Source organism: Solea solea, chromosome 13 (assembly GCF_958295425.1).
Source record: "Solea solea chromosome 13, fSolSol10.1, whole genome shotgun sequence".
NCBI classification, from domain to species: Eukaryota; Metazoa; Chordata; class Actinopteri; order Pleuronectiformes; family Soleidae; genus Solea; species Solea solea.
Genome location: NC_081146.1, coordinates 5,897,835 through 5,912,496, shown reverse-complemented (window position 1 = coordinate 5,912,496; position 14,662 = coordinate 5,897,835). Strand labels below are relative to the sequence as shown.

The following is a 14,662-nucleotide window of genomic DNA, read 5'->3' as shown; positions in this document are numbered from 1 at the left end:
TCTAACCCTCTCTCTCTCTCTGGCAGCATTTTAGAGTTCATTGTCCTTGATCCAGTGCAATAAAACGGTCTCCAGTTCCAATTTCAGACTGGACCTTAGACCTGTAGCTTATGTTTTTCAAAAAAATAGGACCCAACTTCTGGGTTGCAAAACAACACAGGTGGAATGGCTTAAAGTAAAACTCAGACAGAAAAATCCCTCAAAACACAGAGAGCAGTTACACACTGAGGACACAAAGAACAGCAACACTAGGGAGGCAGGACTCATCAGACACACGTGAAACTAATCAGACACAGGTGAAATGCAGTGGGGCGGGGCAGGCAATCAAGAGAGGAGACAGGACAGGAGGTAAAACTTGACAAAAAAAAATTACAAAATAAAACAGGACACCAGAGAAAAAACCAGACACAAAGAACTAAAACTCGAACAAAGAAAATAGAAAGAACAACAAAGAGTCCAAACAGAATAGTCCAATGAAAATCATCTGGAGAACTCAGTGCAAAAATACCCGCAATGTGAATACCATTAACATTGACCATCATTTGAAATTATTTTGCATGCACTGTATGGTCCTATATAACTAATACAATAATATAATTGCTGTTCCTTAACCAAGCAACTAATGTGACTGGGGTCTCCATGTGACGTGATTTTATCGAAATAATTGAGAAACACATTAAATGGACACACTCGTGTGCTTTCAGGTTATGGGACACATTTAATGTTTTCACAAATAACAGAAAAAGATTTCAGATTTTGGTGCAAATACAAACTCAAGATATTAGCTTATACAACAGGCCTAAATACTAAATTACAAGCTAATACATGTTTTTAATTTGAACACCAATGATACAGCAGTCTTGTTTGGAAAGATTTCATTGATTTAAAACCTTTTCTGTACTTTCATTTTCTTATTCAATGTTTTATGGCTTGACCAAGTCAAAAATATACAGTTTGGCCACTAATATTAGAACCTGTTAGCAGTTTTACTGTTGTGGCTGATCAGTGTGTGTTGAAGACAATGAGCTAAGAAGTAAAGAGACAGTAGATAAATGCATGGCGAGAGCAAACATCATAAGATATTGATGTAGAAGCAGCATCAGCATTCAGGTACGTATATCGCGTCTCATCCCTGGAGGAAATAGGATTGAATGAAGCCTTAATGGAGTGGGTGGTGATAGTTAATGGAGACACAGGAACAACAGATGTACTAGTAGTTCCATGGTATAAAAAGGCACTATGCACTTCAGGAAACAAGCATCTTACTTTTTCAGTCTACTGGCTGCCTGAGCTGATGGATCTCTAAACACATCACAATGCCAAGTCTCCACCATCCAAACATGATTTACACACAACTGTCTCAACATGGCTGGTCACCTGCCAGAGAGGCTGATTGACTTTAAGCACTTAGCACATAGCAGCAGCAATTTAATGATAGTGCAGAGATAATTCTTGTTTTTGTTACTGTAAACAGAGAGAGAGAGGTGAAGAATACAGGATTAGGAGAGTGACAAAGAGCGATTCATTTATCATGGTGTCGGGATTTGTTTTGTTAAAACTACATGATTCCATATGTACAAGGCAAAGATAAAGACTTGTACTGAGAGAACAGGCCCTTTGCATATAATGGTCATTTTGACATGATTAACATAAAAAGCAGAGGTGACACTGACCACATTAACAATAGCTCTGTTTAGTTCAGACAGTGACAGTGAACGACCAGGCACGCTGAAACTGAGGACACTAAACAGAACTCAGACATCAATCATTTGACGGTTTACACCTGTCATTTCCCTACAGTGACCTGTCAAAATGGCTGCCATGCATACGGCCCATTAGAGACACTTTTCCCTTTGGTTTTCTTACTGTTGTTTCATTTGTTCTCTGACAAAACAGAAACATGTACAATTAACGCAAGTTTCTCTTCTTACCGCTTCACAGTTAACAGTAAAATGACACAGTATTGACAATATATGTATAAAAGAAAAAGGACTTTTGTCAAATAGAAAAACAGCTGACTCACTAGTGCTTCTGTCGGCCTCTGGTTTGAAAAGGTATCTACAAATACACAGTGGCACAGACTTGGCTGCTCCACTATGTAGGTGAATGACTGAGTGCATAATATTCACTGTGGACCGTGTTGGTGCTATGTCTTCTTCCTGCCCCTCCCTCTGCCTCCTGCAGGTTGTACAGGAGCTACAGAGAGAGCGTGAGACTGAAAGTCCACTCTCTGCTGAAGGATTCCTGTGAGAATGAACTCAGCCGTGACGACTGGAAGGGAAGCGGCGACAGCCGGGCCGCACAGCGCCCAGTCCTCCTCGCAGGAGACCACGACCGTTTGAGGCTACAAGAGAATGGTTGAGATTCAGATGCTGTGAACACAGACTGCCACAGATTCATATTGATTTAATTAATGTGAAACACGACAATGCCTGGTACCTTGAGAGAAGAGGGCATCTTGGGTAGAAAGGTAGCTCCGCTGCAGGAGATTATGTCTTTCATGTAAACTGGCTCCGGCTTCACTGATTTTGTAACGTGGATCTCATATCCCTGAGAGATAAATTACACTGTCTTTAAACAAATATCATTGTTTTTAATCTTTACAGGAAAGAATCTTGTGTCTGGATTTTTGTTTTTACACTGTTTTTACATAATAAATAGTATCAGCGTATGCTGTATCTAACTATCTCTTACCGCCTTGATGAGAGTGCAGTCAGAGAAATGGAAATATTACTGTCTGCTTCATTATGTGAAGTGCCCATAAAATGTAACCTGTATTTGAAAGTAGATGACAAATTACTTCCTACAAGCCCACAATATAATGGGAAACAATTGACACTTGGCTCTGCTGTGACTGACTCTCATAATAACACGTCTGGATTCCCATGACGGCTCACTATTGCTCAGTATTATCCGTCCTCTGTGCGCCTTTTGCCGAGGGAAGTACTGCACTGACACACTCACGATCAAAACAGAAGCACAGAAATAATGAGGATGATTGAGTTAGAGAACCTGTAAGAGAGGCTGACTCCTCGCCGTCCTCAGAGACTCGTGCAGGCAGAAACTGAACTTCGTCTCCTGCTCCGCGTCCTTCACGAGGAAAGCATCAGTAGGCAGGAAGCTGCCGGCTTTACCACTCTGAAACACCAGGGCAGGAGAATAGAGTGTCTGTTTACAGCGGGACTTTGTATGAGTGTGTCAACAATAATAACATTATTATTAATGTCATTAACACCTGTCATGAGTGAGCAAGTGTTCAGCTCTCAGGCAACATCCACACTCCTAGGTTTTCATTGAAAACAAGCGTTTTCAGATCAAAATGATGAGTGTTTTAGCGCCATTTCAGAATGAATATGCATCCATACCACAACACACACACACATGTCTATCACTGTGTGACCATTCAGGTACACAGGGCATCTTTGTGTATATGAGAATTTGATTCTCTCCTCTGCTGTGTTTCAGAAAATGCTGTTAACGCTACACAACAATTATGAAAATAGGAACAAGGTTTTCTTTCATTAAAAAAAGTGAAGTGTTTTTAGTGTAACTTTTGTTTCACAGCTAAATCATGATTAATAAGAATAAGAAAGAGAATGCAGGCAAATACGTCATCATTTCAAGACAGACTTATACTACAATGCAGGCCTGGAGTTTTCAAACAAAAACGGAGCCAGCAGCATTTCTTGGGGCTCAAAATGCTGAGTAGTGTGGACGACAGGCACATCCAGAGCACAATTTATGCATTTCTAAATAAATGCGGAGGAGTTTGGATGTAAGTTGAGGTGTGAATGTACCCATTGTGTCCTGAAAGCATCTTCAGATCATCAGACAACATTCAGATGTGGTTTGAGGACACATGTGGACACATGCTTTAGCAAATAGTAAACACTAATCAAATATGACCTCCACAGTTGACATCCAGTGACCTGGTCCAGTTTGAACAGTGAAAAAATTAACACTGATGGCCATATAACTGCTTTTCCCTAATGTTATCATTTCATGGTAGAGCAGCACGCATAATGGTGCACTGACTCACTGAGCCCCTCTTGACTTTTCTTTCTCTCTTACACTCTTTAAAAAAACATGCAAATACACTCATAACAGACACATTTGTACATTCAGACTGGTTAAAAGACCATTTGGTCTCTGTCAACAGAAGTGCATACATCTGTTTTAGCATAAAGCAAGCGGGGAGTGAGATCCGATCACAAGGAAAGTCACAGGAAACACATCCAGGATGCATTTTGGAACATTAATGTACTTAGCACCATCTACTTGTGATCAAATGTTAATACCAGTTCAGTTCAGAATCAGAAATATGATAACTAACCTTTTCCAGCCAGTGTGTAGTGACGATTGGGATTCCTTTGGCCATTGCACAAAGGAACTTGACGGTCCTACGCACTTTATCAGTCACCAGGTAGTTCATGTCTGCCACACCTTTAGCCATGCTGCCTCCTAACCGAGCCAGAACTCTCTCCCCAGATTCATCCACTACACCTGTGAACAGCACCTGAGGGGGGAAAGACAGACAGACAGACAGACACACACACACACACACAGTGTGAAAACCATCTCTTCACAACACAAACCAAACAGAAATGTGAAGGTTTCAGTCTGTAATTTGTTGAAATTCTCCACACATCCTGAAAGCCATCAATAAATACAATTCATCTGGAAAAAAAGAAAGATGTCTGTAGCCCTTGTAATACAAATACTTTTGTAATGTGCAGTTGTCCTCACAGCACTCTCACCCCCTCCCTCCCTCCCTCACTCACTCACTCGACTTTTAGCAGTTGAGAGGCAGAGCATGTTTTTTGTGTTTTGAGAGCAGAGCTTTGACGAGAGAGCCGACAGGAGGAGGTGGGAACTGTTGCGCTGGATGCAGTGAAGCCTGCTGTTGCCCTAAACCTTTTCCAGACTCCTAGACTCTAGTTACTGATGGCTTTCACAACATAATGAAGATTTTAACAAATAACATAAAAAGGTGTGTTTTTGGACATAAATTAAACCACTCTAAACATCTCTGGTGTGAATGTGATACCCTATTATACTGGGATGACTGTGATCTCAGGTCTTATCCACATGGAAACAGAAATGTTGCACATTGGTTGTGTGACAAAGCTGATAAAATACAAAACTTAGGGATTCTCCTAAACTTGTTTGTACGCAAACTCAATCTTCAATCTCATTTTCAACATTTCATTCCCTTGTATTATTTAAAATAAATGTGGAGAATGGCTTTTCGTCATCCAAATACAAAGCAGAGAGCAAGACAAAAACTCAAATAGTCACACTGACTTTATACGCCTGGCTCACAGCTTTACTTCGTCCACCAGGGGCAGGGGAGGAAGCACAGGAGCGAGGAGTCTTTGCCACCAGAGGGGAGCTCGCAGGAGCCTGTCGTTTCCGGGATGCGCCGCTGGTCAGAGTCTGTGGCTGTGAAATGAGAGAGGAATGTTTGTGAGGAGGTGGCAATAGTGCAAGAAAGTCGACGGACAAGGGTTTAATACTAAACAAACAAGGAGAATCATAAGCGTAGGAAGAGTAAAAGAAAGCAGAGGGCATAAATACAGCAGTGGGAAGTAACTGTGTGACCACTAAGCCCCTTAATTCATTATTGCATTAATGGTGATGTGGAGCAGGTCAGACCACTCTTGTTGCCAAGAGAGTGGGGAGAGACTAGACAGTCCCTGTTGTTGATGCAGTACATTATGATGGCTGGAAAGGCTGACTCAGAGAGAAATGCACCGGGGCCTTCGGCCAAGGTAAAAGCCTTGATTCTCAAGGACAGAGGCTCCTGGACACTCATTGTACACATCTCAGCTCCACTTTTCCAATCTTAAATTTGATTCTTGAGGTTTCTTTAAGTGTGGCAGCATGAGGCACTGACAAGTCACTCAATGCCAAATGTGCACACCTGTGGGAACAGCCTGAGAAACAGCCCACTGAGAACATGGCTGCCATAGGGACACAGGTTAAAAAAAAAAAAAATAATAAAATCTATGCCTGTTCAAGTCTCTGATATCTGAGGAATGTGGTTTTATGTCACTGTTGGACAGCCCTATCTGACTCCATGTGGCCCTGTGATGGACTGGTGACCTGTCCAGGGTGTACCCATGTCAGCTGAGACTGGCACCAGTGCCCCCTGCGACCCTTGTGTTCAGGATAAAGCGCTAGAAGACGGATGGATGGATAGATGGGAAACAGGAGCTGGTGGTCTACTGCTGCCTCACTCAATTTGAAAGATTTCAACACCAAAGTCACAAAATAACACATTTGAACTCACTGATGGAGGCAGCAGAAGACTAACAACTCTTGATTTTCTCTCTGAACTTGTGAGGAGTGAGCAGTTAACAAAGCCCCACAAACTTCAGTTTTTACTTTTAAAAGGCTTTCTAATGGTGAGGTAAAATGCTGAACAATTTGTTACGAGATTGTATACTTAAGTATGTAGGACTTTAAAAGGTGAGACATGTCTATAACATTAGGTTTCCAGAGAGAGCAAATCTCCATGGCTCAGGCTGCTTCCCAGCACTGACTATGAGTCAGTACCACATACAAAAACACTATAAAAAAATAGATATCCCTTTAATTGATGATTACATTTGTTTTAATCAAAACAACACCCTCCTAAGACCTTAAATTAAATGAATCAAGTTACCTCTGTTGACTGCCCTTCTGTATCCTGTTCCAGGGAACTGGAGGAATTTTCACTTTCTTCCTGCTGTTTTTTCCTGTTTTTCTGGATGGCAGAAGTCCGACATCTGCCTTTCTTCGCAACAATCTCCTCTATTTTCTCTTCTTTCACCTCCACTTCATGAGGAGTTTCTTTAGTATTCTTGGTCTGAGCACAAGATGCTCTACCTCTCCTCTTAGCTTGGACGGGTATCTCATCTTTCACTTCTTCCTCTGTTGCCTCTGGTGTTTGAGCTTTGGAAACTTTGGAGCTAGAGCAGGAATCCTTCCCTGTATTTGCCTCCAGCTCCCTCTTCCTGCCTTTCCTTTTGTCTTCAGTCTCATCTCCATCAGAAGCAGCTGCTGGTGTCACCACGGCTTCACTCCTGACTGACTGTTGGGCTCTGCCCCTGACATTCCTCTTAGAATGATGCGATTCCTCACTGGCATGACCTTCGTCTTGATTGGACTTGTTATCCTCATGTGCAGCGTTACATACAGAAGGATTCCTGGTGGCTCTGCGCTGTCCCCTTGTGGAATGAGTCTGCTGAGCGTCTACCTTCTCCTCGTCATCCTCTTTGAAAACATTTGCAGATCCCTCTGTTTTCCTGCTATTCCTGCCTCTGGCTGTGGGTTGGGGAAGTGAATCGTCATCACTCTGCCTTTTGACAGAAGCTGCAGCCTCTGATGTCCTCGATCTTCCTCGCCGCTGGCTTCCTCTTCCTCTGGTCAGAGAGCTCACGCTGCAGCCTGAAATGTCCGAGTTCAGAGAAGCGGTGGAGTTAGATCTTGAAAGAGGAAAAACGTCCTGATCTGTTGCTGCTGCAGCCACGGTCGTCCTCCTCCTGTTGCTGCTCCTAACAGTAACTGTCTGAGGAATCTCACTCATCCTTTTTGCTCCTCTGCCTCGACCTCTCCCCTGGCTCGGCTGGGTGCTGACGCTTGAGGCAGATCTCTCTGAACTGATGGAGTTGGAAGAGTTGGAGCGAGACCTGGTTCTCCTTGCTGGGACATCATCGCTGGCTAGAATGGAGTCTTGCTCTATTGTACTTTGATCAACATTAGATCTTCGAGCTGCTCTTCGACCTCTTGCTGGCACGTTGGCCTTGTTTAGTTCATCCTTGTTTTCTTCTCGCTCGTTTGTTTCTTTTTCTTTGGTCTTATTTTCTTTAGCCAGTCTTTCTCTTTCTCCCTTTGCTTCCCTCTGTAATCTGATTTGTTCTTCTTCTTTCCTCTCCCTCGCAAGTCTCTCTTCTAGTTCCCTCTTTTCTGTCTCCAACCTTTCTCTTTCTTCTCGTTCCTTTCTTTCCTTTTCTCTCTCCAATTTCTCCTTCTTTTCTCGTTCTGCCTTTTCATGCTCTAATCTCTCTTTTTCTTCCTTCTCCTTTCTTTCTTTTTCCAACTGTGCCTCTTTTTCTCTCCGTATCTGAACGACTCTTTCCTTTTCTTCTTGCTCCTTTCTCTCTTTCTCCGCTCTTTCCTGTTCAAGTCTTATTCTCTCAGCATTTTCAGCCTGTATTCTTTCTGCTTCCATGTTTTTCTGTTCCCTTTCTACATTTTTTTGTTCTTCTTTACTATTACGCCTGTCTATCTCTCGTTTCTGCTCTTCTTTACCAATCTTCCCCTTTTCTCTCTCAAGATGACCTCTCTCTTCTCCCCATTCTCCTCCTTGTTCTTCCTCTATCAGGCTGCTCTTTTCAGCTTCCTCAAGTGTTTCAGTTTCACACTTTTCCTCCTCTGTATTATTTCGCTGCTGTCTCATGCTTTTCTTCTCTGTAACGGTCATTGCTTGTTCTACCTCCTTGTCTTCCTCACTGTCATCGCCATCAGGCCTGGATCTTCCCATTCTTCCTCTGGTCTTCCCTCTTGTGCGTCTCTTTGGAAGTTCTGAACTCTCTGCTTGCTCTTCCTTCTCTCTTAATCTCACCCTTGTCGCTCTCTTATTTCTAGCACTCACTCCACTGGTTTCAGCTTCAGATTGTGTGTCCCTTTGTCTCATAGGTTGTACACGTCTTTCAACAGCAGAGACCTCAGAGACTGCGAGTGGTTTCTCTTCTTTAGGCTGCAGTGCCTTTGCCTTTGTTTCACATGGACCAGTGTCCTCATCATCACTCACGTCTTCACCCCTAACTACAGGTTGGGTGTCAACACTGAGACGCTGTGTCTCCTCCTCTTCAAGTTGCAATGCCTTTGCCTTTCTTTTTCGTGGACGTAAAATTGGAATTGAGTCTTCATCCTGACTTTCAGTCTCTTCAACAGGATCCACTGGCTGAGTATCAAATGCAGAGAGCTCAGAGTTTGAGGGCGTTTCTGTCTCCTCTTCTTCAAGATGTAGTTGTTTTGCTTTTCTTTTTCTTGGACATGGAACTGAGTTGTCTTCATCACTTTGCTCTCCTTCGCATGCACGATTGGTCGCAGCAGCAGAGACTTCAGAATCAGAGAGGGATTGTGTAACTTCAATTTGCAGCGCTTTTGCTCTTCTTTCTCGTAAAATTGGAATAGAGTCTTCTTCCTGACTTTCAGTCTCTTCAACAGGATCCACTGGCTGAGTTTCAAATGCAGAGAGCTCAGAGTTTGAGGGTGTTTCTGTCTCCTCTTCTTCAAGATGTAGTTGTTTTGCTTTTCTTTTCCGTGGACCTGGAACTGAGTTGTCTACATCACTTTGCTCTCCTTCGCTTGCACTAATGGGCTGAGTTCCCGCAGCAAGGAAGGGTTGTGTCTCTGCCTCAAGTAGCAGTGCTTCTGCTCTTCTTTTTCTTGGGCCAGGCATTGAGTCTTCATCATCATCATCACTGTCTTCATTTTCACTCGTAGCTATAGGCTGAGTTTCAGCAACAGAAAAATCTGAACTAATGAAAGGCTGCGTCTGGGCCTCTTCAAGTTGTAGTGGCTTTGCTCTTCTTTTCTGTGGACATGGAAATAAATCTTCATCATCACATATGCTCATTGGCTGAGTTTCAGCCATGGATAAAACATCACCAGTTGGTCTCTGCTGAGGTTGAGCTGTCTCCCCTTGTTGCTCACTCTCTTCTGTGTCATTCTGTGTCATGGGCTTGACTTGTTGTGCAGAGGTAAAAACCTTGTCTGTTACCAAACTCTCCTCTTCCTCGAAGGCAGATATTAGTTGGGTTTCAGCCATGGCAAGAGCACACGAGGTGAGAACGTCTAGAGGTTGTGTCTCAGCCATAGCGATTGTATTTTTCCTCTCATCTTCATCTGTTTCATCATCTGAATCACTGCAGGATTTTGAAATATATGCCTGTGTTTCTTCGAGAGCCAAATCCTTCTGACCTGCTTTTTCAGACATCCCTGAACATCTGGCAGGCTCCTCAGCCTCTTTATGGGCCTGTGTAGCCTCCGGGTTTGGCCCAATATCTGCAGGCGTTATGTCTGCAGCTAAAGCGGCCGCATATGCTTGGGTATCTTCCAGATTCACAATCTTCTCCACAGATACAAAGGCTTGGGTGCTCTCCATGGCCAGAGCTTGGGCCTGACACTGCAGGTGGCTGCTGTCAGACAATCCCAGCTGAAAAGACCCTTCCTGAGTGGACTCTTCACCATTTTCATCACCAGACATTTCAAGGCCAAACGTTTGAGTGGGGTCCTCTGGAGGGTTGTTTTGGCAGTCTTGGTTCTGTAGAACGAAAGACTGAGTCTCCGCCACAACAAAGTCTTCATCCTCCTGGCTGCCTGAGCAGGATGACAATCCTTCAGCTCCTATAGCAGGTGCTACCTCTCCTGGAAAAGACATAAACCATTTTAGTGAAATTTTAGAATAAAGTTAACAGCAATCTAAATGTTTTCAAAATATTTTACGCACGTCTGAATGGCACTGAGGGACAAAGGAAAGCCTGAGTGTCCATGTTTTCCAGTTCTTCTTCTAAAAGGATGAGTGAAAATAAGATTAATTTAAACCATTAAACAAACAGACATCCATTAAATGCACAGTATGTCATTTGGAAGAAGTATGGAATGATGGGAATGGTTGTCTTGTTTGTTTCCCCTGTGTATTTGTGCTTTAGAAGGAGATCTACAGCAGCAGAACATACAGCAAACAACAATGAGAAGTTGCCATTCCTCTGTGACCAATACACTCAATCAATTTTCAAAAACAAAAGACAACACAGGCTAATTACTGCCACCAAATATTTTTCTCCTCACTCTGATGTTTGTCCCGGGGGTTTAAGGAGAGACAGTAGACTTTCACCTTGAATAGTAATATATTTCTGTACATTTAAAGTGTTGGAAACAGCTGAATTGAATCAAAAGAGTCATTTTGACCTATTCCTATTTTGAGTACATTGAGAACAATAGGCATATTTGTCTTCTAATATACTGTTAGAAATAGATCAATCAGTTGTGAGACTAATCAGTAGTTGAATCTGACATTAATTAATGAATCAATTCTATTGTGTGTATCATGAGAAAATCTATTGACTAATTACCTGTCAATATAGGAGTAGAGCTCTTCTGAAGAAGTGGAACCAGCCACCTAGGTGTACTTTCTCTGCATAAGCTAGGGATGTGGTCCTTTCCTGCCTCTCCCACATCTGCCTCCTTATCTTCCACATCTGTATCACTATCACTGTCCCCTCTGTGGTCAGGTGGATTGGCCCCATCCTCAGCAGGGGGCTTGCTGGATTCATCCACATCTGTGTCTGTGTCATCTGATCGAAGAGCTTCTGACGTTGCACCAGCAGAGTCTGGCGAGGCTGTGACAGCCGCAGGTGTGACCTGAGGAGATGAGTCTTCCACATCTGTGTCACTGTCAGACAGAATATCAGGCCCGACATCTGTAACGGTGCATGATTCCATGTCGACGGCAGAAACCTCACCGAGGTTTGGAGTTGGCATCTCTTCATCATCTGTGTCACTGTCAAGTTGTAGGCTATGAATGGCAGAGGCAGATTCAGCCCCATTTGTCTTCATATCCAATCTAGTGGGGGCTTCATCGACTTTAGAGTGGGGTTTGTGTGTTTCACATCCACTCTCTTCTTCCTCATCAACATCTGTGTCACTGTCTAAGTGGAAATCCTTCACCTGTGTTGAAGGAGCAGCGTCAGCTGTGGGTGCACTCAGAGATGAGACAGGTTTTGCTTTGGTGTCAGCGCCTGACACAGGAGCATCATCATCCACATCAGTGTCACTGTCCCCAGTGAAACCCTCAGGATGGATAACTGAATTTACATGAGTAGGTTTGGTATTGTCATCAGAGGACGCCACCATTTTAGATTTGTCCAAGGCAACTTCATCCTCATCAACGTCTGTATCACTGTCCATGCGATACTCAGCTGTGTTTGGCAGCTGACGGCTGAGTGGGTTTGTGTTCGAGGTCACAGGAGGTGAAGACACCACCCCTTCCTCCTCTCCCTCCACATCAGTGTCACTGTCCACGTTAAATGCAGAGATCATTTCTCTGGTGGGTGTTGTTGTACACACAGGCAATTCATCCTCTCCTGAAAGACTGATATTTCTTTCCTCTGTCATCGGCACATGTTGTCCACTTGTATGAGACTTTGTCCCTTCCAGTGTGGCTCTTTCTTCCTCCCTCCCTTCCTCCTCTTCACTGTCGTCCACAATTGCAAATGCCTTTTTTTCCTCAAGCGGCTGTCCAAACACATCTACTTCTGTCTCCTCTTTGCTGAAGCTGACGTGTCTGTAAAGTCTATTTTTAGAGGAGGACGGCGTGATGGGACTTTCATCCTCACTGTAAAACAGAGGAAGTCGAGGGGACAAGGATTAAAATTCATAAACGAAAGAGGAAATGAGCTACAAAAAAAACTAAAATAGGTGTTGCTAAGATACCTTTCTGGGACGATTTTGTTTGGGGGACTCAAAAATGTGGGACTAGATTTATGGGAGTCAGACTCAGAAACTGTAAAAGACAATAAGATAATGTTGTAAGACAAAAACTGATACAGTAAAAAAAAACACTTAATTTCTGTGTTTACATGATTTACATACCAAGAGCCTTAACTCTGCCACTTTCTTCATCAGAGTCTGAATCAGATTCTGGGACCAGCGTCCCCTGTGGATGGGTTGGCGTTTGCTCAAATGACAAGCAATCCATTCTGACAGGAGTCTTTGTAGAAGATGCCGTAGTGTTTGTGCCTCCGTTGACACATTTCTTACTGTTTGTGCTTTTGTCCCCACCATTCTCTCCTGAGGCACCAGGCAACGCAGCCTTCACTCCCAAATTCCTGCTCACAGGAGTCTGTGTGTCCTCTTGCATAGAGACTGTGTCTACAGTGACATACTGACATGGGATGTCTGCCAATACCAAGCTGTCACTATCACTGAGGGCATAGCGTACTTCAGGACTCAGCTTTAAGCGGCCCTTGCGGGTACCATTCATGCTCCCAAGATCCCACACCAAAGCCTCTGTATCCATATCACCATGAGCACCTCTCCTCCGATAGACAGAGATGGAGATGATGGCATGCTTTTTAGATATTGAGGATGCGGGCAGAGGCAGGGAGCATGTGTTGGGGTCACGGCCCAGCACATTATCTCCGACAAAGAGTGGAAACTCTGGGAGAGACGGAGAACATTGATTGTGAGAAGTAAATAAACAATAAATGATGAAACCAAATGTGTCATAAAAGCAGCAGTAAGCCACTCACCTGTCTCAGGAATGTGTTCATTTTTTAAGACACACAGTTTAGCCAATGGTTGACCCCTTTGGTTTTCATTCTCCTCTTCTTCACTTTCTGCTTCATCTGACTCCAAGTTTAAGTCATTGATCATCTGAGTGGAATCCATTTCTCATGCGGGGTGTCTACTGTGCATACACAGATTCATTTAAATGCTAAAGTGCAATTCAACCAACGACAGTTAACTGATATTATCAGTGAAAACAGCTAACTTCTAACTGATTATCTGTAATGCAGCTGAGTCTAATCATTTATGAGATACTTTGCTGCAGAACTGTTGCTAACGTCCAGTTTGTAGGAATGATCTAAACGCGAACCATCAACGGTCAGTATTAAAACAAATCGACAGAAAAAAAAACCTTAACCAAATGTTTATATCATGTTTATATCAGCCCATACATGATTTTACAAGTTACTTCTAACGCATTTAGTCATACTTTAAACATTATCCGTCTACAATTCCTAAACATTGCATTTGTAACTAACTACCATGAATGCTATAGAGGAAGTTTACGAGATAACTTCACTGTAATTCAAACAGCTGCGTTTCAAAGTTGTCAAAATGACCTCATGTGTTGATTTGCAGCGTGAATATGTGGATGTGACGTGTTATTGTTATTATTATGATGTTGTTGGAAAAGTTCAGACACAAACCTTCACCGTGCTCGCGTTGCTCAGTGGACATAAACATCAAGCACTTCCTGGAAATAATTTACAACGCCCCCTTGTGGTGATTTAAGAAAACGTAATTGGGTGATATGTCTGTCGTTCAAAGTAAAAACTGTTGCTATTGGACGTTCAGCCCTTACTCGCTCTTAAACTGGTTCTGATTGGACCAAACATACAGGAGTCGTGACTGCCCCACCCATTTATCTTCGCGCTAACATCACGTCTTAAAGGGACCGTACAACGACGGCTGAACGATAATCCACTCTGGTTTGTCATCAGTCATCATCTACCGCTTTATCCTCCACCAGAGGGTCGCGGGGGGTGCTGTGCCAATCTCAGCTACATCGGGCGATAGGCGGGGTACACCCTGGACAGTTCGCCAGTCCATCGCAGGGCCACACACAGATAGAGACAAACAACCATTCACTCTCACACTCACTCCTATGGTCAATTTGGAGTGTCCAATTTACCTAACCCCACATTGCATGTTTTTGGACTGTGGGAGGAAGCCGGAGTACCCGGAGAGAACCCACGCACACACGGGGAGAACATGCAAACTCCATGCAGAAATAATTTAATATAAATATAACATTTAGGTAAATTCATAAATAGGAAAATAAACAAAGTGATGTAAATGATGATAGTTACCGTCAATAAAA

General features: G+C 43.2%; 1 protein-coding gene across 1 annotated transcript; it reads right to left on the bottom strand.

The window, feature by feature from the left end:
* Nucleotides 1-698: 698 nt before the first annotated feature.
* Nucleotides 699-14,089, bottom strand: mdc1 (mediator of DNA damage checkpoint 1). The gene is made up of 12 exons (XM_058647101.1): nt 13,989-14,089; nt 13,305-13,462; nt 12,646-13,212; nt 12,487-12,556; nt 11,127-12,388; nt 10,502-10,561; nt 6,668-10,419; nt 5,305-5,442; nt 4,334-4,516; nt 3,013-3,138; nt 2,440-2,550; nt 699-2,344 (listed from the first exon to the last, which is right to left on the bottom strand). Exons 2-12 carry the CDS (start codon nt 13,441-13,443, stop codon nt 2,147-2,149), a joined length of 6,606 nt encoding a protein of 2,201 aa, XP_058503084.1. The 5' UTR covers nt 13,444-13,462; nt 13,989-14,089; the 3' UTR covers nt 699-2,146.
* Between the last annotated feature and the right edge of the window lie 573 nt (nt 14,090-14,662).

Bases quoted from the DNA above. Each gene is read 5' to 3' on its own strand.
- mdc1 (XM_058647101.1), bottom strand. From the start codon at position 13,443: ATGGATTCCACTCAGATGATCAATGACTTAAACTTGGAGTCAGATGAA. The intron at 10,420-10,501 runs GTGCGTAAAATA...TGTCTTTTCCAG, and splicing joins TCCCTCAGTGCCATTCAGAC to GAGAGGTAGCACCTGCTATA. The intron at 4,517-5,304 runs GTCAGTGTGACT...TTCCCCCCTCAG, and splicing joins CTGTGAGCCAGGCGTATAAA to GTGCTGTTCACAGGTGTAGT.